The 27,563-nt window shown below is 54.9% G+C and overlaps 1 protein-coding gene across 1 annotated transcript; it reads left to right on the top strand.

Moving 5' to 3' along the window:
• The first annotated feature begins 587 nt into the window (after nt 1–587).
• On the top strand, nt 588–27,031 carry IRS2 (insulin receptor substrate 2). The gene is made up of 2 exons (XM_039226690.1): nt 588–4,395; nt 26,279–27,031. The coding sequence occupies exons 1-2, from the start codon at nt 588–590 to the stop codon at nt 26,281–26,283; spliced, it is 3,813 nt and encodes a 1,270-aa protein (XP_039082621.1). The 3' UTR covers nt 26,284–27,031.
• The last annotated feature ends 532 nt before the right edge of the window (nt 27,032–27,563 follow it).

Raw genomic sequence — 27,563 nt, 5'->3', positions numbered from 1 at the left:
GTGTGTGCCTGCGTAACGCCGAGTCACATGTTGTTTTGCTCTTCTTAGTTCAGTCACTCGGTGCGCGATGTGTTACTCACTGTGCGGCGGGGACCGCGACGAGCCCGGGTCGCCGTTGGCAGCAGCGGCAGCGGCAGCGGCAGCGGCAGCGGCAGCCGCCCCGGGGGCGGCGCGGACCCCGAGCGGCCGGGCGCACCCCGGCACCCCGGAGCGCGGCGCGGCGGCGGGACCCGTGCGGCCGCGCGCGCCGTAGGCTCGGCCCCGCGGCTCGGGGACCCCGACTCTCGGCGCAGCCAGCGAGTCCCCGGGCGCCGCCCGAGAGCCCGGGAGACAGCGGCCCCGGGGAGCCGGGCCGGGGGGCGGCCACCGCCCGCGCCGGGCATCCTCCGGGGCCCGGGAGCGCGGAGGGCGCTGCGCCACCGCGCGGCGCCGGCCCCCGCGGGCCTCCCCGGACCTCCCCCGCCTCCCGGGCCCCGCGGGCGAGCAGGGGGTGCGGGGGGGAGGGAGCCGCCCCCGCCCGCGCCCCCCGCCGCGCTCCCCCGCGGCCGCTCCGCGCCGGGCCGGGCGCGCGGCCTGCGGCGCCGGCGATGGCGAGCCCGCCGCCGCCCGGGCCCCCCGCGCCGGCGGGCGGCGACGGCCCCAACCTCAACAACAACAACAACAACAACAACCACGGCGTGCGCAAGTGCGGCTACCTGCGCAAGCAGAAGCACGGCCACAAGCGCTTCTTCGTGCTGCGCGGGCCCGGCGACGAGGCGGCGGCCGCGGGCGGGGGGCCGGCGCCGCAGCCGCCGCGGCTCGAGTACTACGAGAGCGAGAAGAAGTGGCGGAGCAAGGCGGGCGCCCCGAAGCGGGTCATCGCGCTCGACTGCTGCCTCAACATCAACAAGCGCGCCGACGCCAAGCACAAGTACCTGATCGCGCTCTACACCCGCGACGAGTACTTCGCCGTGGCGGCCGAGAACGAGCACGAGCAGGACGGCTGGTACCGCGCGCTCACCGAGCTGGTGAGCGAGGGCCGCGCGCCCCCCGCCGCCGCGCCCCCCGCCGCCGCGCCCTGCAGCGCCTCCCTGCCCGGCGCCCTGGGCGGCTCGGCCGGCGCCGCCGCGGCCGAGGACGGCGACGGGCCGCCGGCGCCCGCCTACCGCGAGGTGTGGCAGGTGAACCTGAAGCCCAAGGGCCTGGGCCAGAGCAAGAACCTGACGGGCGTGTACCGCCTGTGCCTGTCGGCGCGCACCATCGGCTTCGTGAAGCTCAACTGCGAGCAGCCGTCGGTGACGCTGCAGCTCATGAACATCCGCCGCTGCGGCCACTCGGACAGCTTCTTCTTCATCGAGGTGGGGCGCTCGGCCGTCACGGGCCCGGGCGAGCTGTGGATGCAGGCCGACGACTCGGTGGTGGCGCAGAACATCCACGAGACCATCCTGGAGGCCATGAAGGCGCTCAAGGAGCTCTTCGAGTTCCGGCCGCGCAGCAAGAGCCAGTCGTCGGGCTCGTCGTCCACCCACCCCATCAGCGTCCCCGGCGCGCGCCGCCACCACCACCTGGTCCACCTGCCGCCCAGCCAGACGGGCCTGGTGCGCCGCTCGCGCACCGACAGCCTGGCCGCCACCCCGCCGGCCGCCAAGTGCGGCTCGTGCCGGGTGCGCACGGCCAGCGAGGGCGACGGCGGCGCGGCGGCCGGGGCGGCGGGCGGCAGGCCCGTGTCGGTGGCCGGGAGTCCCCTGAGCCCCGGGCCGCTGCGCGCGCCCCTGAGCCGCTCGCACACCCTGAGCGGCGGCTGCGGCGGGCGCGCGAGCAAGGTGGCGCCGGCGCCGGCAGGGGGCGCCCTGCAGCACAGCCGCTCCATGTCCATGCCCGTGGCGCGCTCGCCGCCCGCGGCCACCAGCCCCGGCAGCCTGTCGTCCAGCAGCGGGCACGGCTCCGGGTCCTACCCGCCGCCCCCGGGCCCGCACCCGCACCTCCCCCTGCAGCAGCCCGCCGGCCAGCGGCCCTCCAGCGGCAGCGCCTCGGCCTCGGGCTCCCCCAGCGACCCCGGCTTCATGTCCCTGGACGAGTACGGCTCCAGCCCCGGCGACCTGCGGGCCTTCTGCGGCCACAGGAGCACCACGCCCGAGTCCGTCGCCGAGACGCCCCCGGCCCGGGACGGCGGCGGGAGCGAGCTGTACGGGTACATGACCATGGACCGGGCGCTGGGCCACGGCGGCCGCCCCTACCGCCGGGTGTCGGGGGACGCGGCGCCGGACCTGGACCGGGGGCTGCGCAAGAGGACTTACTCGCTGACCACGCCCGCGCGGCAGCGGCCGGCGCCCCAGCCCTCCTCCGCGTCGCTGGATGAGTACACGCTGACGCGGGTGGCCTTCTCGGGCAGCTCGGGCCGCCCCTGCCCGGCCTGCCCCGCCGCGTCCCCCCGAGGGGCTTACCACCCCTACCCCGAGGACTACGGGGACATCGAGATCGGGTCGCACAGGAGCTCCAGCAGCAACTCGGGGGCCGACGACGGCTACGTGCCCATGACCCCCGGCGGGGCGCTCGCGGGCGGCGGCTGCAGGAGCGACGACTACATGCCCATGAGCCCCACCAGCGTGTCGGCCCCGAAGCAGATCCTGCAGCCCCGCGCCGGCGCCCCCGCCGCGCCGCCCGCGGCAGCCGCGGGGCCCGCGCCCGCGCCGGGCAGGCCCTTCCCGGCCGCGGGGGGCGGCTGCAAGGCGGGCTCCCCGGCCGAGAGCTCGCCCGAGGACAGCGGCTACATGCGCATGTGGTGCGGCTCCAGGCTGTCGGTGGAGAGCGGCGACGGCAAGCTGCTGGCCAACGGGGACTACCTCAACATGTCCCCCAGCGACGCGGGCGCCCCGGGGACGCCCCCCGACTTCTTCCCCGCCGCCTTGCAGGGCGGGCCCGGCTGCTGCGCCGGCCCCTTGCCGCGCTCCTGCAAGGCGCCCTACGCCTGTGCCGGCGACAACGACCAGTACGTGCTCATGAGCTCGCCCGTGGGGCGCATCCCGGAGGAGAGGCCGGCGCCGCCCCCCAGCCCGGGCGCCAGCGGCCACGCGCGGCCCCCGCACCCCGTCGTGCCTTCGCCCCCGCGGCCGGGCGGCGGCGCCGGCGGCTTCCTGGGCCCGCGCTGCCGGGCCGTGCGGCCCACGCGCCTGTCGCTCGAGGGGCTGCACACCCTGCCCAGCATGCACGAGCTCCCGCTGCCGCCCGAGCCCCGGAGCCCCGGCGAGTACATCAACATCGACTTCGGCGAGGCGGGGGCGCGCCTGTCGCCGCCCGCGCCCCCGCTGCTGGCCGCCGGCAGCCCGGCCTCCTCGCTGGGCTCGGGCACCCCGGGCACCAGCAGCGACAGCAGGCAGCGCTCCCCGCTGTCCGACTACATGAACCTCGACTTCAGCTCGCCCAAGTCGCCCAAGCCGGGCGCCCCGGGCGGGGACCCCGTGGGCTCCCTGGACGCCCTCCTGTCCCCCGAGGCCGCCGCCCCCTACCCGCCCCTGCCCCCGCGCCCCGCCGCGCCCGCCTCGTCGCTGCAGCCGCCGCCGCCCCCGCCCGGGGAGCTGTACCGCCGGCCCCCCGCGCCCCCTGCCCCGGGCCCCAGCGCCGCCTCCCCTTCGTCCCCCGAGGCCGCGGACAACGGGGACTACACCGAGATGGCCTTCGGCGTGGCCGCCACCCCGCCGCAGCCCATCGCCGCGCCCCCGAAGCCGGACGGCGCCCGCGTCGCCAGCCCCGCGTCGGGCGTCAAGCGGCTGAGCCTCATGGAGCAGGTGTCGGGCGTGGAGGCCTTCCTGCAGGCCGCGCAGCCCCCGGACCCGCACAGGGGCGCCAAGGTCATCCGCGCGGACCCGCAGGGCGGCCGCCGCCGCCACAGCTCCGAGACCTTCTCCTCGACCACCACTGTGACCCCCGTGTCCCCGTCCTTCGCCCACAACCCGAAGCGCCACAACTCGGCCTCCGTGGAAAACGTCTCTCTCAGGAAAAGCAGCGAAGGCGGCGGCGGCGGCGGCCTGGCCGGGGGCGAGGAGCGCCCCACGTCCCCGCGCCAGGCGCAGCCCCCGCCGCCCCAGCAGGCCAGGCCGTGGCTGCCGGGTCAGCCGGGGGCCTTGGCCGCGGGCTCCCCGATGCGCAGGGAGACGTCCGCCGGCTTCCAGAACGGCCTCAACTACATCGCCATCGACGTGAGGGACGAGGCCGGGCCGCACCCGCAGCCGCAGCCGGGGGAGAAGGGCGCCTGGGGCCGGACCCATAGCCTCGGGGGCCTCATCAGCGCCGCCGTGGGGGGCAGCGGCGCCGGCGGCGTGTGTGGGGGCCCGGGCCCTGGCGCCCTGCCCTCCGCCAGCACCTACGCCAGCATTGACTTCCTGTCGCATCACCTGAAGGAGGCCACCATCGTGAAAGGTGAGGCCCCGGGCGCCCGGCGGGCGCGACCCCGGGGAGGGCTTCTCTCCGGGTCTCTCCTTTGTCCCGGGACCCAGGCGCCGGAATGCTGGACGGCCTCCCGGTTTGGCTTCTCCTCCGGCTCCCGTGGCCAGAGTGGCTTAGTGGTTCTGAGCTGGATGGATGTGCAGCCTGGGGCGCTTGGGAGACTGGGTTTGTTTGGGCTCCGCCCCCTTGTTCTTTCCCCACAGCCCCTCCCCTCCTCCGCAGGACAGCCCCCAGGTCAGAACCCCCGCCCCCCCGCCAGTGGCAGCTGGGGGTGCTTGACCTGAAGCCCCGACTGGCCCCTCCCCTGTCTCTTTGTCTCCCCGGAACCAGGTCCCACCTGGTTCCTGCTGAGCCTCAGAGTTGAGGAACACAAGTTTCAAAGTCATTTAGAAAACGAGCACCCGTTTGGTGGCCGCAGCGGGGAACAGTCCGTTAACCACTCAGTTTCCATAAGAGATACCCCGTTTTCTCCGGAGGGTCTGACGCGGTGACAGTGTTTACACGCCCCTCCAGAGCACTGGTTCTCAAACTTGAGCCTGCCCGGGAGTCGCCTGGCCAGCGTTTGCCGGAAACCGGGAGGGCTGGGCTGCTGCGTAAACCCCAGGGACTCTGGTGCAGTCTGGGGTGTGGCTTGTGCGGATGCGGGGGGGGGGGGCGTCCCCGCGTCCCCGCGTCCCCTGAGAGCTCTGTTGTGGGCTCCACTCACCTGAGGCAGTGGAGGAATGGGCCTCCCCCCAGGGCACACTCAGCCGAGCCCTCCAGAGGGCAGAGCCCAGGCACCAGTGTTTTTCAGAGTCTGCCCAGGGGATGTAACGTGCAGACAGGATTCGGAATCGGTGCCTTAGAGAAAACCAGTGGAGGACAGCAGCCCCGGTCTTTTCCAGAACAGTCGGACAGGACGGTGCCCATATTGTTGTTTGCAGTCTCGTTAAATATCCATGAGGAGAGAGAGGTGTGTTTGCTCTGCAGCTGGTGGTGTTTTCCGAGGATCTCAGACTTCGAACGCTGGGGCTGGGGGCGGAGAGGGAATGAGAGGCGGTGAATGTTCAGTTCACAAGTTTCTAATTATGGATCTTTCTGGGGGGGTTGCTAGGAAAGTAGAGGCTCTCTGGGAACCGGCGGAGGCAAAGCGGTGATGGGGTCACGTAGATGCCGGCCTGGGGTCAGCAGTCTGCAGGGGCTCCAGGGTGCTGATCGGGGTGGCGTGGGGTCCGTCCACCTTTTGCTGGTAAAGTACACAGAGCAACCGAACGCCGTCTCAGTCCGCCCTAAGGTTTATAACATGCGTAGGACTGGTAGCCCCTGGGATTTAGCAGCGTAGCTAGAAGGTAAACACCCTGTTGTTCTGTACAAAAGAGGAAGAGCTCTTTGCTTTTTTATAAAAACCGTAGAATAGAAGATGGAAAGAGTCCTAGAGAATTAGCCGGAATATGGCGCGTTAGGATCTAATGAACTCAGCTGGAACTTGTCAGACTGTATCCCATAAACCACTACTCTCCACTGAAGGTCACTTTGCTCCGAGTTTAAGTTGGGCAGTACAGTTCCTTCCAGAAAATTGCCAGTGTGTCCAGGAGGTGGAGGAGTAGCTGAAGTCTAGGACCCCGACCGTGGAAACACACCGGCATGACTGGAACGGAGTGGAGGAAAAAGGCAAACACACAAAAAGTCTTTTCGTGTGCCCAGATGGGTGTGCGCCTTAGTGAACGTGAAAGTACGTTTTGCTGAAATCTGATTCTCGTCGGAAAAGCAGCCTGAGAACCCAACACCTTCTACTGCTTTGGGCGAAGCAGGCGGCCAAAACCCGGCCTGGATTCGGAGGGCCCCGGGAGCCGGAGTGTGCTGGGTTTCCGTCTACACACCAGAAGGATTCATGGCCTTTCTGATAAAAGAGATACATTCAGAAACGCGATTCGTGTGTGATATCAGGCCCTCTTCAGCCTCGGGAACGTTTTAAACTGCAGGAGAGAAGTCGAGTTAGAGACCTGATTCTAGCTTATTCTGTGTTCCCACCAGTATACATTTCTTTTCAACCTGTAGGATTCAGGACTAGGCCAGAGCTGCCGGTCATACGCACCTGGGTGGCTGAGCAAAGATGAGATCGTGTGTGGTGCCTGGCCCTCCGGAGGGTCTGTGGGCATTATGGTCAACACCCTTTAAAGAGGGAAAAGGACTATTTTTAAGCAAAATCGAAAACTGCAGTTGATCCATTGTGTCAGAGCCACAGTCTGTGAAGACGACTGCGTGATAAGTGGATTTCTAGTAAGTTCCTCCGACTCAAAGAGCAGGAAGATAGGAAAGACCAGGACGTCATCTTTAATGCGCGCGGAACCTGAACCGTGGTCCGCGGAGCCAGGAGGGAAACAGTGAGAAACTCCAGACAGACGTCCACTTTTATGGAACTCACGCGTGCCTGTAGAGATGTGTGCGTGGTGCTCATAAATAAGTTCACAGGAGATAAGCCTTCTTTGGGAGTAGGGGTTATGGGAGGAAGACTTGCAGAGCATTCCTTTGAAGAGGAGCTAGGAAGAGAACTCCCCAGGCCCTGAGAAGTGGAGAACGTGTCACTGATTATGCCACCGTGAGAAGTGGTGAGCAACGTCCTTAATTATGCCAGAGCAGAATAATGCGGGGGGTCACGGGGGAGGGTTTGGCATGTGCGTTAAGTGGTAATAAAGACATAAGGTTTCTGCAGTTTTGATAGTTGTTGACCATACAATTGGGGGGGAGGTGGGACTTTGGTGCTAGAGCCTAAGAAACAGTTAGCACACCTTATGGGTGTGGGGTGTGTGTGTGTGTGTGTGTGTATACTCTATATTAATACGTAATAACAGTATATATCATACAATAGTTACATATTAATCCAGAGCAAATAAAAACTAAGGGCTCTGCATCTTACTAGGAATAAGGGAAGGTCCTTACTGTGTGTTTTGCGTGTGGAAATGTAGGGAAGTGTAACCAGTGTGTCAGAGCGTTCTTGGAGAAGTAGATACGTAGGACTGAATTTATGCTTTAAAACAGCATTTGAAAATTAATTTTACTCGCTTTTGTGCTATGATGATAGATTGGTGTGTATCAAAAAAAGGTGCTATCTTAGCGTTCCCCTTTGGTGGGACTTTTATTCTAAAGTGGGTTTTTAGGGATGTAGAAGGCAGATTAGATAAGAGTGACCATGGAAAGCATCTGCTGTTTAAATTTTGTTTGATAAAAGGAGTATTTATTCACGTCCTACGGCCAAAGGAGTTTAGGATAAGAGGAAGGTTTCCAAAGGCACAATACAGGCACGATTTCTGTTTAAAAAGATTGCCTGTTGGAAGTCTTAAAACAAAGAACTTGAGTATTTTTAGAACTCCAGTGCGATTGCTCGACAAACCACATGGCCTTTATGTTTCTGTCGTGCCTGCTCGCCTGCTTTGGTTGGCCAGCTCTTGTCGAAATAAGATAATAACGAGCACCACTCCTGCCCCGTTCCCAGGAACAGACAGCCAAGGTGCTAATGAAAACACACAGGCTTTCGTGAATGAAAGTCATGTGACTTGTTCCATTTCCTTTATTGAAAGAGAAACCTTTACAAAAATAGTACTTCGTAGAAGGAAGCCTAGTATGTGGAACATTAAACCAGGAATCAGGAAACCGGGCTTCTGGTTGCTGATTTAATGAGTCATTGTGTGACAGAAGGAAACCATTCAATCCCTCTTTCTCACTTTCTCTGTCTGTAAAATGGGGTAATTATGACCTCTCCCTCCTGTGTCCTTGGCCCCTGGGAGGTCCGGGAGATCATAAAAATCAAGAACAGTTAAAAGGCTCTTCTAAAAGATCTTGCTTATGAATCCAAAGATGTTGATACTACCTTGAGACCACGAGTGTTCATAGGGAAGTCACTTTTGTCAATGAGTGTTCTTAACGACAAAACAAAAATGACAAGTCCCAGCTCTCTGAAAATGGAGCCAGTACCTTTTTAAGAATTGCCTGCCTTTTTTGCTTGGTTCCCGGTTCCACTCCAGCCTCCAAGAACCGTGTTTTCGCCCTCTGCATTTAACTTGAGATTTTGTTCGCAGATAATTATCAATTGCAGTGAAGTGGTGTTTTGAATTACATAGCGGAATAACAACTGAGGCAAATAGCATCCTCATGCTGAAACGATATGAAGACCGTCCTTTCGATTACCTTCTATGATTTGTATGTGTACCACAGGTATCGTCAACATGGACACTGAGAATTAGAATCTACATTTTGTTAGTTGATGGCGTGGGCTCGTCACGTGAGATATATTAAAAGAAAAACAGAACCCTTAAACTTTGAGCTGCTGAGTCCAGTGCTGGGCCCTGGGTTTCAGTTTTCGGGTCGATTCAGTTAGGGTAGCCACTGTGGCACGCTTTGGGTTTGGATTTGTTTGGTCGCCGGATGCTGTAGGGACGCCTCCAGCATCTGATTCATCTGCTCTCCCACAGGCCTGCTCCTCCTGAAAAGGAATTTTAATAGGTAACCAGTGTTCTGTTTTCTTCAGAATTATGTGTATTGAATGAATCTCTCTCTTTTTCTGAAGAGGAGAACTTCCAGCAGTTTTAGTAACTGCGTGGGTATAATAATGGGTTTTCTGTTAAAATTCCCACTAATGCATGTTCCGTAGAAGTACAGTTCCAAGAGCTAGTTAACTTTTGGTATCAGATTTGGCAAGCGGAGGGGGTTTTTTGTTGTTGTTTTGTTTTTTTTGGTAGCCCAGAATCCAGTGTTCGCGTTTCACCTTAGAAACTTAAGGGAAAATGTAACTCTACTCTTTTATCTGGCCTGCCAAGTGGGGGGGGGGTGCGGGGACTCAGGGAAGTAAAGCCCCGCCCCGAAGCCAGGTCTTAAGGGAGCCCACGAATGATAGATTTTCTCTCCTAGTGACACGAATAGAATGTGTATTTCTAGACCAAATGGGCAAGGAAGGCGTTTTCACGTTGGCATTTTAATCAGCAAGTGAAAACAAAGTTTTCTGAGCCTCCACGATGATCAGTGAGGAGCACGTTTATAGATCTGGTGGTGGGTTTGGCGAAAACAGCACTAGCCACATTTGAATGGGGGAGACTGTGTTTGTTTTATTCATCTGAACGGGTCCTTCAGGACTGCAGGGAGTTTGTTTCTGTTTTGTTTTGAATCAGTGGAGGTAGATTATTGGAGACTGGGTTCAGAGTTGTTTTTCTTCTGACAACTGTTGAGGGAAACGCCGGGGTTGATAATTGCTAGTGATGATTCGAGTTCTTTCTAGAGAGTCACAGAGGCCTGCGTTAACTGTGCCCTGAAATAAGAGGCACAGAAGGAAGTCTGAGCCGAGGGAGCTGAATTGTATGTGGTACGCTACCCTCTTGCTCCGTGGGCACGGCGCTCTTGCTGCTTAATTGAATTCATTGCATGCAAACGCTGAAATAGAATTGGGTTAAAATGTCAAGGCTGCATGTTTTCAATGGTAAAATACAGTCCAGTTAGCAGTTCTGATTTCTTGGACTAGAAAATTATAAAATTTGCGTTAGGTCGCTTTTACATGTGCAGAGACGCTGTAGAACTTGATGAGGGAAACGTGTCCTCAAATGTGGCCCTGTTTCCTTAGGCCACGTGTGTCATTCATGCCCACAGACAAGTTACAAAATGTGCCATCCCTATTGTGCTTTTACTGAAATTCGGAATATCTGGTCAAATATTGTGGTACAGAATATACTTTAAAGATAAACGACCACGTATATGGCACTTTGTAAATACTGGCGGGTTTTTTAGTATTGATTTTTAAGGAGTATCCAAATTTCCAGAAATAAATATGGAGGGGTGTCCATTTCTTACGTAGTTATGCCCCAAGAGGCTTGGTGTGAAGTTGTTTTAAAATTGAGATTCATCTACTGAACAGTGACCTATTCTCTAATCATATTAAAATTGTATAATCTTAGGTATAATTATAATCTTACTGTTGCTCTGATCTATCCATATGGTACTGGTATAAATACGTGAATGAATTATTGGACTCTAGTATTCAATTTCAGTGTTTTCAATGGCTAAAAATGAGGATTATGGTGGATTCCATTATATTATGTGATTTTAATTGTTACCTTAGAATCCATGTTTATCTTAAGAAGGCTTTTATATGGTATCGATGCATAATCTTTAATATTTATGAACGTGATACGGAGCTACTTCTGTGCAGATTTAAAAGCAGTTACTTAAATCAGTCCATCTTTTGCCTCAAAATTACATGGAACAACACCAGAACTGATGGACAGTGAGTGATTTTGAAAGAAGGCAGCTGGAGTTGGAGATGATGAAAGTGTAACCTTTATTCTGATCAATACTGGAAGAGTATTGCGTGCCCCCTCCCCCTTTAGATCAAAAGAATTGTTTAGAATCCGGAAAGTGTTTGTCTTTGCTTCTTAAGGTTTAGACATTTTCTTACGTATGTAATCACACGATAATCCAAAACCCGGTGACATGGGCTGGGTCTCTTCTTGGGAATGAGGAACTTGCAGTTTACAGAGGCCAGAGGACTCGCCCAGAGTTCCCTGAGCCGACCAGCATCTGCGTCCGGACACGTGATCCCCAGCCAGCGCCCTTTACGTTAGATCACGTTGTCTCCAAGTCCGACTCACGGTCTGTATTTGGAAGCTCAAGGCCAGTGGTTACGTTAGGGTTTTATGCAGACCAGCCTCCAGCGCAACTTTCAAGGTAACATTTTGGTTTTGATTTCACTCGAGTGGTAGTTACTTAATTTCTCTCTCCTTCCCTCAGTGTATTTGTTCGTCAGGAGTACGATGTGGGGATTTAGGCAGGAAGGAGGCCGTGCAAGGAAAGCCCCCTGTTTAGACCAGCGTCACACCTGGCAGTGAGAAGGGCTTAGATGTCATGGTGCCTGTGGGTCCTACGGTTGTTGCACGCAGGTCGTTGGCCGCTCGTCTGTTCTGGGGGTTTCCAGTCGCGCCTCCTGGGGTGGTCTGCACACGCAAGGCTGTGTTGATTTCAGCAAAACCGACTGCATATTATACTTGATAAGATCCCGCCCCGCCCTCCCACACGGAAACTCTCTCCACCCAGCGTGGAGACCATCGGACGAAAACACGAGGTGGTTCTGAGTGAGGGAGGAGGCAGGGAACTGCCAGGATCACGTAACTCATTTAAGGTTGTGAGCGCAGAGGGCCGAGGGAGGTCAGACGTTTTTCCCAAGGTCACCATTTAATTGGTAGAAATGTTTGCAAATATTATCAAGAACGAATAGAGTGTGCTCTGTGCCTGTGGCCTTTTGTGTCCTGATGAATAACTTTCTCCCAAGATACGTTCCGTTCCTTCCAGAACAACCCAGCATCTGTGAAGTGGTATTCTGTCTTTTTTACTCTGGGACGTGTTAGTAAATTGCTTCATGCACAGACTGAAAGGTCCAGGGACAGACAGAAAGAGAGGATGCTGAGGCCCCTGAATAAGGAAGTGTGTTGTGAATTAGGGAGACACGGCTGCTCGTGGCCACGTGGGCGGTGTTGACTGGTGAGGTAGAAGAGCGAAGGTTTGGCAAACATTCGAGATCACGCGCTTACTTGTTAGAAAAGAAAGAAAGAAGGAGAAGAAGATTCTTGGGATGATTCAAATGGAACAGCCTCTAGCACCTGGGAAAATGTAAGTTGCTCTGTGTGATTGGGCCATCCCTGCTTGAGATGTCATTGTGATGTGTTTATTCTAGAAGTGAAGTACCATGAATAAGTCTGTTCGCAGTTTTCTAAGAAATGAGTCATTAACCTGTTTAATGGTGAGTGTGTTTGAAAACTAACCGATGCAGAGTTTGCCTAAGGACGGATACGTTAACTGATCAGCTGTCGCGAGGTGGTAACCTTCTGGAGACTGGATAATTTCACCAGTGCCCGCCTTGTTTTCAAGATTTTTCTTCTGAGGAAAAAAATCATTTAACTGAATTTTTATACGAGGAGAGAGGGCTCTTCTGCCTTCCTAACGAGGGGACTGTACCCCCACGTTCAAAGTGTAAGGGAAGATGTAAACAAAAGCGCATAAGCTGTGCGTATTTCTTAAAAATGTAATGGGGACCCGCGGGCCAGTGCTCTAGCGGGTGACTCAGGGTTTTGTTTACGTGGCTGTCAGTCTCTGCTGCACCCTCAGAGACAGGACTGCCTGCCTGGCAGGTGGCACGCGCCTGCCACCGTGAGCAGAGTGCACCAGTCATCTGCCCGGCCTCTCGGGATCGGAGGCCGCCTGCCGCCCCGCCCGGGGTCCTTCTGCGCCGGGTTCAGGGGAGAGCAGAGGTCAGAGCGCCCCGTGTCCGGGTTCTGGCCCTCGGAGCACTTACCGGGTTAGATGGAAAAGCTTCGAGAAGAAAGATTCTCGTGCTCTGCTCCGCAGAGAGTCTTCATACATAAAGCCAGGGGTCTTCCCCGGGCAAGGTGTGGGTCCCTTCCTTAGCGCAGCCTCGGGGACCCAGCAGGGCTGACCTGCCCGGTGCGGGTGGAGGGAAGCCTCCCAAAGTAGGGACAGTTGTCACTGAGCATTCCCAGGCCCGTTGTGGAGGCCCCGCCCCCGCGGCCTGGCTGAAGTGCGCGCCCGGCTACCGGGCCTGCTTTCCGGTCCGCTCGCCGGCCTGGAGCACTTGGTGCGTGGATGAGTGCGGGGAGGCTGTGAGGTGGGGCAGAGGGCTCGGAGACAGGCCAGGATGTTCTTGCGAAGTTTAAAAACTGTGCAAGTCGTGCTTTAGAAACTCTGAGCAATCAGTGGGGTTAAACAAGGCATGATTAGCGTGCGCACAGCAGTTTGATTTTGTTTGGAGAAAATAAATGGAGGCCCTGGGACTCAGGAAACTGACAAATTCTGGAGCTCCCGAACTCCTGAAATGACAGAAATTGCCAGAAAGGGAGATTCCAGTGGTCAGTTTCTAACACTACAGCCGGGGTGCATTTTTTTCTTAATTCATGTTTATTTATATCTGAGAGAGAGAGGCAGACAGACAGACAGACAGCATGAGCAGGGGAGGGGCAGAGCGAGAGGGAGACACAGAATCCGAAGCAGCTCCAGGCTCCGAGCCGTCAGCACAGAGCCTGATTCTGGGCTTTCTGAAACTCATGAACTGCGAGATCATGACCTGAGCCGACGTTGGACACTTACCCAGCTTGAGCCACCCAGGTGCCCATCGATGCATGATTGAAAGGATGAATTACTCAGGTGATTTGTGGCAATGTGTACTTCTCTTTTATTCTTATATGACAGTAGGGTTTTCAAAAGTTGTTTTCTGGCATAAAAGTGACCTAAAATAGCACTTTGTGATGCCAGTGAACAGAAAACCAATCCATTAACCACTCATGCTCTGTTTCAGTTAGGTTTATCAGGTAAGTTTGACGAACACTTCTACGAAGACCATCCATTAGTTTGCTAAGTCAACTTCTCATAAATGTACCGTTGGATTGAAAACCTTTAGGTATGATTTAGCCAAATACATTACTTGCAAAACTGCGAATTCATATTTCTTGCCCCTCTAGGATGTTATAAATCCAGCAGTATATAGTTATTTTACACTTAGCCTCAGAAAGCGAACTTCAGCCGCCTCAGTAAAAAAGTTAAGCCTTGCATAATGCATGGTATGGAAATATTAGCTAGGAAAGCCCGACAAAGTCATAAACATTAATGAATTTGAAAACATTCTTTAGATTTTTACTTTGACAACTTTTTCCAAACGAGCATTGTTCGTTTAAAGTTTATGCTGGTTCCAACTGTAATGACATTTTGGTATTTAGGGTCCTATCAGAACTTTAAAGACACAGTAGAACTGACTCACCTTAATTCCATTTTACTTCTTATCATTATTTGTAGCTTAGCTTATCAGCACAGCTGGTTTATTAGTAGTCTTTGTTCCAAATGAAATAACCACAGCTCGAGAAAATACCCGAGTTTCTCCGGCATGGAGGATTTAATTAAGGTCCTGGAATAACTCTGGGTGATAAGCATTCATCTCCACGACTCTGGAGTCTGTCTCGTGTGGCTGGAATGTTCAGAATTTTTTCGGGTCTTAAGCTGTTTCCTCAAGTTGAAGAGGGTTCAGCCGGTCACCCGGTGGGGGTTCGGTGTGTACCGGCCCCCCATCAGCTGCAGGGGCATCTGAAGCCCCCCACGAAGGCTGTTTCCTGGGCAGCCACTCAGAGCACTCCAGAAGGTGCCCACCCTTCACAGCGGGTGGCCTTGCTGGAAGATTCTGAAGGAGCCCCTCCAGCGTCAAGTCCCCTCCCCCCCCCACTCTTGGATGTAGCTCTCTGTGACCTGTGGGCAGCCGTGCCCGGGTAGCCATCTGGGATTTTTCTTTGTGCCCAACCTTTGCGTTCAGGAGTCATGTTTTCCAGAAACTTCCAAGCACTAGGTATTGGCCTCCCTTTCCTGTGCCATCTGATTCTCCTTGGCTCACTGTCCACTCCTGAGGGCAAAGATGTTCTCTCTCTTTTTGTTTAAAATGTTTGTTTATTTTGAGGAGAGAGTGAGAGGGGGGGAGGGGCAGAGAGAGACCGGGCTCCGCACGGTCAGCTCAGAGCCCAGTGCGGGCCTCGAACTCATGGACCGTGAGATCACGACCTGAGCTGAAACCAAGTCAGACGCTTAACCGACTGAGCCACCCGGGTGCCCCAAGATGCTCTCTCTTTAATTTGTCTGATTCGAGTTCTTTCCGTGAACTCACTCCTCCCTCTACAACCCGGAGCTTCCATAGCTGCGCGTGTGGGAAGCTCACGTTTGAGATGTTCAGTGCAGCTGCTTGTCCACCACTGTGCCTTCCGTAAAAAGTGAACATGTAGATTTTAGTCACTGTCCTAATACTTTGCAAATAGGGCTGTATTTTCTGAAGATGCGTCTTTGATGGTGTGCAGGTGGACCCCAGCCCTTTTGAAAGCACAGATCCCGTTCTTTTATAAATGTCCGTGCGCTAGCCAGGAAGGCCCGCCCCCTGCTGTGCAGGGGAGGCCGGGTCCCCTGCCCTCTGCCACCACGACCACGGTGGCCGGAGGGCAGCCCGTCAGGCTTCTTGCGAGCTGGTCCCAGGAAAGTTCCCTGTCCTTCTTACATTTTACCACCTTTTAACTCTTCTTTCAGGAAAACAAATGAACAAAAACCAATAGGAACTTCACTTAATGACTGCTTGGGAGAGTGGAAACGGAGGCTGTGGGCAGGAAGGCTGAGGCAGGAAGGTTAGGCCTCCCTTCAACTTTCAGATTTAATCCGATTGTTAACTACGTTTTCTTTACGAAATTGCTGGTTGGCACTTGCTAAATACTTTTAAAATGTTTTGCTCATTTGAAAAATATTTAAGTATAGGCTGGAAAGAAATAGGGTTGGTTTCCAAGCTAAAAAGAAAAACAGAACATACTCCCTTCAAATACAAATATGACCAAGTTTATATTTGAAACCTGGGAAGTAAATTTAATTTTTAAATGTGTTCATATCAGGAGGTGTTGTAGACGGTGACAAATGCTACAGAAAATAAAGCTGGGAAGGTGGCGGGGGAAGAGGGGATGACTTGAAGGTGACGAGGAAGTAGGTCTTGTAGATATTCAGGGGGAGAATCCATTTGGCAAAGGAACAAATAGCTGTGCAAAGGCCCTGGGGCAGAAGATTGATGGTATGTTCCAGAATAAGAAGTGGATCAGTGTGACTGACGGTGAGGGAAGAAGGGAGAGAAGGAGATGAAGAGAAGGGCGTGGCCGGGAACGTGACCTGTGGAGTCCCTCAGTCACTGTAAACACTTCAGGTCATAGTCGTATCAAGTCTAACAGTCTTCGGAAGAACATAGAGAGCACTTAAAAGCTTTTGTGCTGGAGTCCTCTGATGCTGCCATCGTGTCTTTTTCTGCCTGGTGAGGTAGAGGGGACTCCCGAGTTTCCTTCTTGAAAGTAGCACGTGGACTGGGCGGCCCTGAATGTGGGTCGAGGCCCTGAGAGGTGGTGAGGGGAGGGGCGCCCGGAGTCGAAAGACAGACAAACAGCAGAGCACCTGCCTGTTTGCAGAATTACCTACTTGACTACAGAAACGTTTGGAAAGCACCTTGTGGTCTCTGAAACTTTTCTAAATGTTGTCGAGTCCTCAGAACCTCCTTGGGGGTTGGGGGGCACTTCTTGTTATTATTAAAGGAAAAAAACCCAAGTCTGGGGGCTCCTGGGGGGCTCAGTCCATTAAGCATCCAAGTCTCGGTTTTGGCTCAGGTCACAGTCTCACGGTTTGTGGCTTTGAGCCCCACGTCAGGCTCTGCGCTGAGCCTGGTCTTCCCGACCAGAGAGGTGACATTTAGATTCCCGCTCGCAGGTTCTAGAAAGTACGCTGTGTCCGTGGGTCTCCTCGATGTCTGCCTCCTAAGGGAACTCTGGGGTCGATGCGTGAGGCCTGGTGGCAGCGGGGGGGGGGGGGGGGGGGGGGGGGCGTGTCTGCGGGCGGGGATGGCCCTTCATGGGCTCTGCCCTTGGCCGGGCCCCCCGAGGGCCCCCACACCCCGGCTCACCGCAGCCCTGCTCTCCCCGTGCTCCGTGGAGTGAGCTGACTCCCTTTCTTCATGTTGCCCTTTGCTCAGGTCACTTCGAAGCCCCCCTCACGTTCGCCTTAATACAACAAGCAGAAATTATAAAACGGCCTGTTTTGTCTAAGGAAAATCGAGAAAACAACAGTGATTTCCTGTTAATCCCTCTGTGCTGAGTGTCACAGAATCAGACGGCGGGTGACCGTTAGCTGGCGGGAGTGATTCCCTGGGCGGGACACGCGGCCGGAGGTGCGGGTCGTGCCTGCGGCTTAGGTCTGCGGTCCCTGTGGTTACTGACGAGGTCAGGGAGGCACCTCTCTTGTAAATCCGTTTTTTAAAAAACTTTTTAAATGTCTATTTATTTTTGACAGAGAGAGAGAGAGAGTGAGTGGGGGAGGGTCAGAGAGAGGGGGAGACACAGAATCTGAAACAGGCTCCATGCTCTGAGCTGTCAGCACAGAGCCCGACGCGGGGCTCGAACCCATGAACAGTGAGATCATGACCTGAGCCGAAGTCGGACGCTCAGCTGACTGGGCCCCCCGGGCGGTCGCCCCTCTTTTAAACCTACTCTTAAAAGTTCTAGAGGATTCTGCCGGCTTCGAGGGCTGGGCCAGGCCGACAGCGAGCCTCCCTCCGGTGCTGGGGGGAGATGTCTGCACCCGAACTGACGTTTCGCCCCTCCCGGGCCTCAGCAGCCGGGGAGGCCGTGTCCCTCTGCCGTTGGGCGTTTTGGGCCTTTGCGCTTTCTTCTCTCCGGGGCCGCGTGTGAGGACGTGCGTCTTGCGGGGTCCCCGTGGGCCTCCAGGAGGGGCTGGGGGTCAAGGTGTCCAACCCGCCTGCCCTTTCCAATCTCCCAGGAGGCCTTGGGAGACCCCAGGCTGGGACCCTGACCCGGGCATCCCGCCGTCCAGAGCCCCTGGAGTGTGAGGTCCCTCCCAGCACTGGAGCGCGGGAAACGCCCGCCGGGTGGGCCCCCGAGCCCCGCCAAGGCCTCCAGGGGAGTCTCCAGCAGCCTTCCTCCGCTGAGGCCCCATCGTGAGTGACGGGGACACACCGTGTCATTCTGGCTGGAAGAGCACGTGCTGGTGTTTATGGTCCCCCGGGTGCCGTCTGGGTGTGAAGTAGGGGGTGGGGGCGGAGGCAGGGGAGCTGCAGGCGGGGCGGGGGGGGGGGAGCTCCGGCTCCCTGTCCCCACTCCCCGGGAAGTCCCGGTCACCATCGCGCCTGCTGCCCTCCTCGATTTTATTTTCCGTGGCCGAACTTTACAGAGACGTTTCATAACTTCGCACCTGACGTCTCTCGCTACTGACACGTTGGCAGGTGGCGTCGCATTTGGACGTGGATCTCACAAGGGAGTTTGAGTGTTGCTTCGGTGCTCGAGGCAGAGAGAACAGACCCCCGCCCAGCGAGCCGGTGGTGCGTCGTGCTCACGGTCACGGGCGACGCAGAGGGGCGTTTGTGCCCCCGGTGACTGCGCAGGGCGCACGCGGCCCCGGCCCGGGTGTCCAGTCCCGCCCGCAGGACGTGAGGGAAGCAGCCCGGCCGCGCTCGAGGACGATTAGCTTTAAATGGCCTGGAGTTACCTCCAGAAGAACAATTCTGCTTCTGTTCTGCTCCTGTCCAATTAAAACAAGCTTATTCAGTTCACTCCGGGGGCTGTTTGCCATTGTGTTTGTGCATTCATCAGTTGTTTATTTGCTGCTTCGAGTTGCACTTGCTCGTGACGTCATTCGCGGGCCTAACTTTGAATGAAGAAAGGGCCGTGATGGCAGACGTGCCCGGAGAGGGGGCGGGAGGCGTCAGGCTTTCTTTGGCAGTGAAGGGCCTCCCGGGCTTATTAAGAAGAAGCCTTTGTAGTTCAAAACGAAACATGTGGTTACGTGTAGGCATCATTGAAAGGAGCTTGGAGAAAGCGGGGGGGACCCGGCCGCCTGGGGCGAGCTGTGCAGGAAACGGGGGCCCCTGTGCACCAGGAAAGTCCGTGCGTCCCTAGATGTTTGACTTCCTGGCTTCTAGCTTTCATACGACAGCCTCCTTGGGTGCCGTCACAGTGGCCCCGTGAGGGACTCCAGGGCAGGACAGTGACGTCCCCGTTTCCATAGGAAGGAACAGATCTGCGAGTGCCGCCTCCAAGGCCCCGGGACCCCCAATCCCGCGAGGCGGGCCAGTGACCGTCCACACCCACGTCACCGTGAGCCATTGGAATGGCATGTGGTTTAAGGCGTGGGGAAGGCTTGACCTGAGTCATTCCTCAGCTCCCAGGATGCTTTTGAGATGAGTGACCTTGGTGGGAAGTTGCTGTTTGCTGCCTGCCCCTTCACACAAGGGCCGTTCAGTGAGATCCTTTCTGGCTCCCCAGGGGACGACGAGGTGTGTTTTATGCACAGTGGACACTGTACCTGGAAAGGAGATGTCTGGGCAGGGGTGAGGCAGTGGGGGTGGTGGGTTCCAGAATTTCCCCACTTTATTGCTCATTATGCTCTAGTTTTAATATGTTTCTAAGTTACTATATGTTTTTTCATTAAAAAAATTTTTTAATCTTTTATTTATTTCTGAGAGAAAGAGGGAGAGAGACAGCGTGAGCAGGGGAGGGTCAGAGACAGAGGGAGACACGGAATCAGAAGCAGCTCCAGGCTCTGAGCTGTCAGCACAGAGCCCGACGCGGGGCTTGAACCCGCGAACCGTGAGATCATGACCTGAGCCGAAGTCGGACGCTTAACCAACAGAGCCGCCCAGGCTTCCCTAAATGTTAAATGTGAAAAACAGTCTCCTTTAGAGTCTTGAAGCCATGCCGTTTTAACTGTACTCACAGGTCTGTTTCCTATTCAGTGATCTTATAGGGGATCTAGGTTGTATTTGGCATAATTTCAGACTTCCAGAAAATGCCTGTTTCGATTTCGATAATAAAAACAAAGGAATGGAGTCATAAAACTAAAATAACCCCAGTAGCAGCTCTTAATATTTAGATATTTGAAGGAAAGAAAGGTGAATTTGATGTGATCTATATCAATAGGGTTTCAGGAGGGGGGATATATATGGAATAAATTATTATTGTACGCTCCTTAATTCTGCTGGAAAAACATAGTATTTAGGTTTGAGAACGTCAGATGTAAACAATGTAATGTTTTTGTAGTGTACATAAAATACCGATTTTTTTTACGTCAGTATAAACTCCTAATTGCAATGAAGCATTAAATCTGAGAATAGATCATACTGTTCGTATTTGCAATTTTAGTTCACGTTCTAGCAGCTGGCTCAAGTATCTCTCTATTTCTCAGCACAGAAACCTAACACTTACAGTCATGTTCATAAAAGATCCAAGACAGAGAATGGGGTTATTTGGAGCCCTCTTGAATTTCAGGTCTGGTGTGTTCTAACTTCACCTCTGTTAAAGTTGAAAGAGTAGTGCCGTCGGATGTATTTAGTAATAATCATACGTACGTAGTACTTTGGTGTTATGTACGAAACACCGAGCTGTAGGTAAGGGAGATTATTCCCCAAAGTGTGCTGGCTTCATAAATGATTTTATGACTTCCTTCCTCATTTTCACGAGGGCCTGTAGCGGATAGCATGGTTTTCAGTAGGCAGCACTGAGTTTCTCAAGGATGTAAGCTCGCAGATAATATTCAGGGGGGAGTCGGTGAGCCTCCAGATGTGACACCCGGATGGAAATACATGATGTTATTTTGAATACTTCAGCCTTCTTTCTCTGTCCTGGTCGCCTTCCTCCTGCTGGGGGTGGTGGGGGGGGGGGGTTGCTGCTCAACCACACCCGTCTGCTGTTGACATTCAGAAGCATCCACATGAAAATGAAAGAGCGCATTCCAATAAAACTTTATTGACAGAAACAGGCCCTGCTTTGCTGACCCTACGTTAGAACACTCACTCCGGTGAGAAGGGCTTTCTTTTCTCTTGGGGCCTCGGACAGTTCTCAAGGTCCCGTCCCCTTTAGAAGATCTTTTGTTGTTGTTGTTAACTTTTCTGTCTGTGCGACATGGCATGACCCACATGGGTTTTATTTCAGCTTGGATCATCAGAGCTTCAGAAAGGGCCCCGCAAGCATCGTGCGGGATGCAGGGGACAGGCGGGCTCGAGTCCTCTGCGGTGGGGACACAGGTGTGCGCGGCACCAAGCCATTCCCAGGTGGTGGTGTGTGTCGCGGAGGGGGTTGGGTAAGCAGGTAAAGGTGTAACAGGAGGCTCCTGGGCCCACGAGAGAGCTGCGGATCTCCGTCCCCGCCCCTTGTAGAGAGGAGGGCGATGGCCCGGGTTGCTGCTCCTTGCTGCTGGCCAGTCACTGGTGCTCTCTCATCTGGTTTCCACCTGGGAAGGGCTGACGGTCCGTAGTTTAAGAGCAGGGTCCCCAGGCCTGCAGGGGACCTTTGTCCTCAGGGGCTGTGCCGGAGAATAAGCAGCCGTATTTCTCCTGCACCCTCGGACAGAGCTCCGCAGGCATGGAAGTCTCTCGCGCGGAAGACAGCTTGAGGATGGGCACGTCCGGCTTTCCACTCACCGGCCCGGAGGAGAAAGGACTGCCCGGGCGTGTGGGGGTCGGCTGAGGCCACGCGCCGGGGGATTCTCTGGCTCAGCAGCCGCAAGGCTCAGTGCAGTAGCTTCCAGGCCAGGACACCGAGGGCTCTGAGGGCCCCTGACTGGGACGGGGTCTCAGGTGAAGATTACTAGACAGGGGCTGAAGGGGGAGAGCGACCTTTTCTGAAGCCCAGCCCCCCGCCCCCCATCCCCCCGCCACCCCCATCAAGTTGCAAATTCCTCCAAGAGGAGAATTGCAATTGCAGATGATTTCACCCGTCTGTGAAAGGGTGACCTCAGGGGTGCCTGAGGGGCTCCGTCGGTTGAGCACCAACTTTTGATTTCAGCTCAGGTCCTGATCCCGGGGTCCTGCAGTCGAGCTCTGAGTCAGGCTCTGTACTGGGTGTGGAGCCTGCTTGGGTTTCACCCCTCCCCCTCCCTCTCCCCCTCCCTCCCCCTCTCCCCTCCCTTTCTCTCCCCCTCCCCCCTCCCCCCCAGTTCCCCACTCACTCTCTCAAATAAAAAACAACTAGAATGTGGGATCCCCTGTGAAACACGTGTCAATCTTTCACAAGGAGGGTTGGTAATTTACTGCCCCCATTTGTTCTAGGGAACTACTTCCTCGTTTTCCTTTTAAGTTATTTATTTATTTTTTTTTCCTATTTAAATGAGAAGTTCAAGTAACCGTTTTTCTTAGAATCTCTGCCTTGCTGGTTATCACATGTAACCTCACTTTATATTTTTTTTTGGGTGTTTTCAACAGTGTTCTGCTTTTAGTCAAGTGAGGAGATACTGAATTATCAGGTTTGTTTTTCTAGGAATCTCTCCTGTAACTGAAAAGTTTATTTTCTCTTGTAATTCTGTATTTAACATCTAAGGTTCAAGTGGGTCAGAGGACAGGTCGGGGCTCGCCGGGGGTTTCTTTCTCTCAGACCATAGTTGCCCCTAGAAATTTAAGTTTTGATTTTGAGAAGTATGTTGTTTTATTTGTCACTCAGGTCAGTATCTGCAGCACCCTAATTCACATGTGCCTGAAAATGCCATGTCGTTTTTACCTACTAAGTGCGGAAGTGCTTTTGCGGGGGAGGCACTGCTCCGCGTAGCTGTGACCCCCCCTACAGAGTCCTGTGTGGCGCTCTGTCTGCTTAAGGCCCCACGGGGGGTGGGGGGTGGCCCGGAGCCCCGAGTGAGGCTGTGCGGAGCCGTAGGCGGATCTCCACACACAGCCCTCCCTAGGGCCCCACGTGGGATCTGGGGGCCCCACGAGGCTCTCCACAGAGAGAACCGGGGTGTTCGTGGGCAGTGTTGTACCCCGATTCTGGACACTGAAATACTGACTGTGAATCCCAACACGTGCAAACCCACATCTCCATGAAAAATCAGGACCAGGCAGCGACGAGTCAGAACGTGTATGTAAAACGCTGCCCAGGGGCGCCTGGGTGGCTCAGTTGGTTAAGCGTCCAACTTTGGCTCAGGTCATGATCTCATGGTTCATGGGTTCAAGCTCCACATTGGGCTCTGTGCTGACAGCTCAGAGCCTGGAGCTGCTTCGGAGTCTGTGTCTCCCTCTCTCTCTGACCCTCCCCTGCTCACGCTGTTCTCTCGCTCTCAGAAGTAAATAAGACATTAAAAAAAAAAACAAAAAACCAAAACCACTGCCTGAACTCATTCTGGTGCACATTTCCCCGGTTTATCTCTTAGATGGTCTAGACCTGACGCTCACTGTCCTTTCCACGAACGTGTCTGGAATCATGGAGCCCGGCCCACTGGTGGCACGCCATGTCTGTGGTCTGACATGTGTGCTGTCTGTGGCAAAGATGTGCTCCCACTGGTTAAATGACATATTGTTTAGTGGTTTGTGTTCTGTTTCTCTAGCTCTTGTTCGTAAAGTAGCGCAGAGTGAACGTGGGGCGTCTCAGGACGGCTCTCTGGCTCAGTTGCATTCCCACTGCTCTCGTAAGTGGAAGAGAAAAGGCAGGGAGCTTCCCCCGGTGCTCAGGAACTATGATTCCTGGTACGGCACTCTGTCCTTCCTGTGAACGTCGTTTGTCACGTGTGACGAGCAAAAACAAGACGGAGAAGATGTGCCCAGGGTGGCAGGTCATGTGGAACAGGTGCGAGGGGATGATTCCCTTAAATCAACTACTTAAAAAAATTTTTTTAATGTTTATTTTTGAGAGAGAGAGAGAGAATGAGAATCCAAAGCAGCTCCAGGCTCTGAGCCATCAGCACAGAGTCCACGAACCCCAACATGACCTAAGCTGAAGTCGGAAACTTAACTGAGCCCCCCGGGCGCCCTTAAGTCAACTACTTTAGATCAATGCTGTCGTGAGCAGGTTTCTTTCCAAAGCAGCGTCTGAGCTACAGACTAGCAGAGCGTGTGATCAGACGACAAACTCAGTGAATGCCAGCTAGATTCGCATCACCTCCAGAGTCCAGGTACTTGTGATCCTGGCCTCGTTTGTCTGTGCTTTGTTCTGCCACTGCGCCTGAGTTCAAGGAACGTCTCCCGTGTCGATGAATGTTCAGGGTGGAGTGATTGTAAAATTAATAATTCGTACTTTGCTTCTACTAGAATTAACGTAGATCGTACGGTATGTAAAATTTTGCTGGAATCCCCACTAGGAAGCTTAAATATTTAAAATGGAGGATGTCAGGGGGCACCTGCATGGCTCTGTCGGTTAAGCATCGACTCTTGATTTCTGCTTAGGTCATGACCTCACAGTTCCTGGGATCAAGCCCTACATTGGGCTCTGTGCTGACAGCGTGGAGCCTGCTTGGGATTCTCTCTTTCTCTCTCTCTCTGCCCTTCCCCCGCGGGAACTCTCTCAAAATGACCAAACCTGTAAAAGAGAATGGAGTAAAAGTTAGCAAGCAAATTGAAAGGCAAGTGTGCTCAGGCTCCCAGGCTCCAGCCCCTGCTCCCCCTTCCTCCGGGGCTGGGGGAGCAGGGGGGAGGGAGGAGGGTCCCAGCCCTTCCTCTCCTCTCCTGCTGGTGACTGCGGCCTGCCCATCCTTTAGTGCCAGGTGTGTAGGCTGCTGCCCCTCCCCCCATCCGCACCCCGGGGTCCTCAGGGAGACGCCGGCCCTGGAGAAAGCCCCGAGTGTGAGCCCAGGATCGCCTGCAGTGCTCAAGGGCAGAATGAGGTTTTGATGCCGGTACGTCACAGAAAGAGCATTACCGTTCACCCGGACTAGAGCTCGTGGCTTCGTGACAGGCGTCCTTGTGCAGGGAGCGAGCTCAGTCCCAGAGCTTGCAGGCGAGTGGAACGACGTTTCTCAGGAACGGCTCACCCGCATTTCGAGGACTGCGCTGGAGTTTGGGGAAGTCAGGCAGGGATTTCCTGGCTGTTTTCAGGTTAACGAATGTGGGATTAACAGGAGGCAAATCAGCCGAATTTAGTGTAAAAATAACCTGTTGGGTCAGCAGATCGACTGGGTCCTGGCCACCTGCTCTAGGGTGGCTGGGGGCTCGCCTGGCAGTCGGGGCTTCAGTGACAAAACACACATGTGTTTGGGGAGTGGTGAAGGCCAAGGTGGGTGTTAGCAAACACCTGCTCTTCAAGGGATGTGAAGGTTTGGGTTTGGGTTCTCACACCATCTCTCGAGGGGACAGTGACGAAATAGCCAGATAAAGGGCACATCTTTCCCCAGGACAGTTTGGCCCGTTTCCACTTTGGGGAGCAGTTTATCTGTTTCTTAAAGGACATAGGCTTTGGGAAAATAGTAAAATATGGTAGCAGTGCGCCGAAATATCATATTGTGGAGAATGCTTTAAAAAACAGTCATAAAAATGTATGTTGACGGTGGACGCTGCATGTAGGCAGTTGACAGTGAGCGACTTGCCTGTCGGCTGACAGCTCGGAGCCTGGAGCCGGCTCGGGATTCTCTCTCTCTGTCCCTTCCCTGTCGTTCTCTGTCTCTCTCTCTCTGAAAATAAATCATCTTAAAAAAAAAAAAGCTTAGGGGCGCCTGGGTGGCTTAGTCGGTTAGGCGTCCGACTTTCGCTTAGGTCATGATCTCGCGGTTCGTGGGTTCGGGCCCCGCGTCGGGCTCTGTGCTGACTGCCAGCTCAGAGCCTGGAGCCTGTTTCAGTCTGTGTCTCCCTCTCTCTCTGACCCTCCCCTGCTCACGCTGTCTCTCTCTCTCCTAGAAATAAATAAAAATATTTAAAAAAAAAAAAAAAGCTTAAAAAGACAATTTGCTCTGAAATGTCAAAGTCTCACAAGTTGGTCAGTTCCTTAAAGAGGAGCATATAAAGTAAGAATATGATGGAAATGATGGAAGTTGGGAACAGGTTACGGGAGTTGGATCCTTGGGCCTGGAAGGGGGGGTGCGGGGAGAGCTGGTGCCCTGTCGCCATGGGGCTCCTGGGAGTAGGTGACTGACCTGGACCGGGCCAGGCGGGCCGGAGAGGAGGGTGTGGGGCGGCTGCCAGGAGCTGGGGCCTGGTCGTTTCCCGCACAGACAGAGCATCCTGTGCGAGGGCTCCCGAGGCGGAGTTCTGACTCTCTTTGTCTCCCCAAGGGCAGGGGCAAGGGCGGCCCCCGCCTCTGCGTCCTGCTCTGCGCGGGCCTCGCAAACGCACGCTCCCCGTCACTCTAGCGTGGCTGCTGCCCTTCCAGGGACACTCGGTGGGGGGCGGGGGTGGGGGGCTCCCCCTCCCAGTTTTTCCTGGAAAACGGAATGAGTTTCACTTGGTTGCTTCCCAAACGGCATCGTGTTTGCAAGAGACACAGGTGGTGCAGGCGGTTGAGAGGGACCTGGTCTCTAACGGAGACTGCCCTGCGCCCTCGGCAGCCAGCGCTGATGCTTTTCCTGTCTTTTCCAGAGTGAGGATCTGTCTGGCTCACCCTGACGTCACCCATCAGAGAATGACTTTAAAAGAAGATGCCCAGTGGTCTTTTTGGTTTTTTAATCTGAAGCTGCTTACGGTTTTCTTTTGGATCTGAGCAAGGACTCCGTTTTGGAACATCTACGACTATATTAGACTCTGGACCCACAAGGCAAGGACGCCTGCCCCTGCCCCTGGTTCGCGTCGGGGGCGCGTGTCATTCTGCTGCTCGTGCTGTGTTCTGTTTGCTCTCTCACGGAAGTCGCCGAAGAAGGTATTCTCAATTGGATGTTTCCATTGGCCCTTTAAATTGTGGCCGGTGTCTTAATTCCTCCTCACTTTCTTTGTGGCAAAGCAGTTTCATCCCTCGGCATGCTAGGAGCTGCTGCAGTACCCAAGAAGGTGGTAACATCTGGTCTTTACTGGCATGCACTCAAAACTACCACAGTCCTACCTCAGTTCAGGTGAAGCCGGATGTGTGTGGCCGGGGGCCAGCAGGACCTCCTGTACATAGCTGTCTGCTGAGTATGTCCCGCGTGTGGCCTTCAGCCTTATTTAAGTGGTCCCAGAACGCAGCGGCTCCGTGGATCCAATCCAGGTACCTGCGTGTTTACTCAGACCGAGCCCGGTGTGGGACTGACGTTTCTCAACGGAAATGCAATTTGGGATTGGACTTTGAAGATGGATTAATAAATAATAATAATAATTATATGTAACTGAAGCAACCTACTTTTGAAAATCATCAACTGTATTGGGTAGCGGGGGGGGAGGGTGGGAAGGGAGGGGTTTGGGGAGGGGTGAATATATCTTTTTACCTTTAACAGACTTGTTTAACCTTCTCTGCGTAGATCTTTATGTAGGTACATCAGATTGCAAAAGCCTTTGGTCCTATTTACAAGCTCAGATGTCTCTGCTACCCTTAATCTTCAGCCTGCTTTTCTTTAACCAAAAATTCACGTAGGCACACTAGCGATTCACGGGTGGTCACGGCTTTGGCAGGTTTGACAAGAATGCATTATCTTTACTCAACGCTACCGCGTCGGCCAATGAGGTGGCCCTGAGCAACCTATAAAAAAAAATTAAAAAAGAAAAGGGAAGGAAAGAAATTGATCAAAGAGGTATTCTGGCCCCTCTGTCATTAAGGAAGAAGAAAGAGAGGACGACACAGAACCTCACGTTACATGTGACTTGTCGGAAACAATTGCTGACGAGACGACCCTCATTTTATGTTTTCAGTGTTCTGAAAAGATCAGTGTTGTGGCAATCATTGCAGGGGTCATCT

The sequence above is a fragment of the Hyaena hyaena genome, unplaced genomic scaffold (genome assembly GCF_003009895.1).
Source record: "Hyaena hyaena isolate Hyena2069 unplaced genomic scaffold, ASM300989v1 scaffold_22, whole genome shotgun sequence".
In the NCBI taxonomy this organism is placed as follows: Eukaryota; Metazoa; Chordata; class Mammalia; order Carnivora; family Hyaenidae; genus Hyaena; species Hyaena hyaena.
The sequence above is the reverse complement of the archived record's forward strand: the minus strand, read 5'-3'. Positions and strand labels throughout refer to the sequence as shown.

Excerpts from the sequence above, each read along its gene's own strand:
- IRS2 (XM_039226690.1), top strand. The coding sequence starts at position 588 with ATGGCGAGCCCGCCGCCGCCCGGGCCCCCCGCGCCGGCGGGCGGCGAC.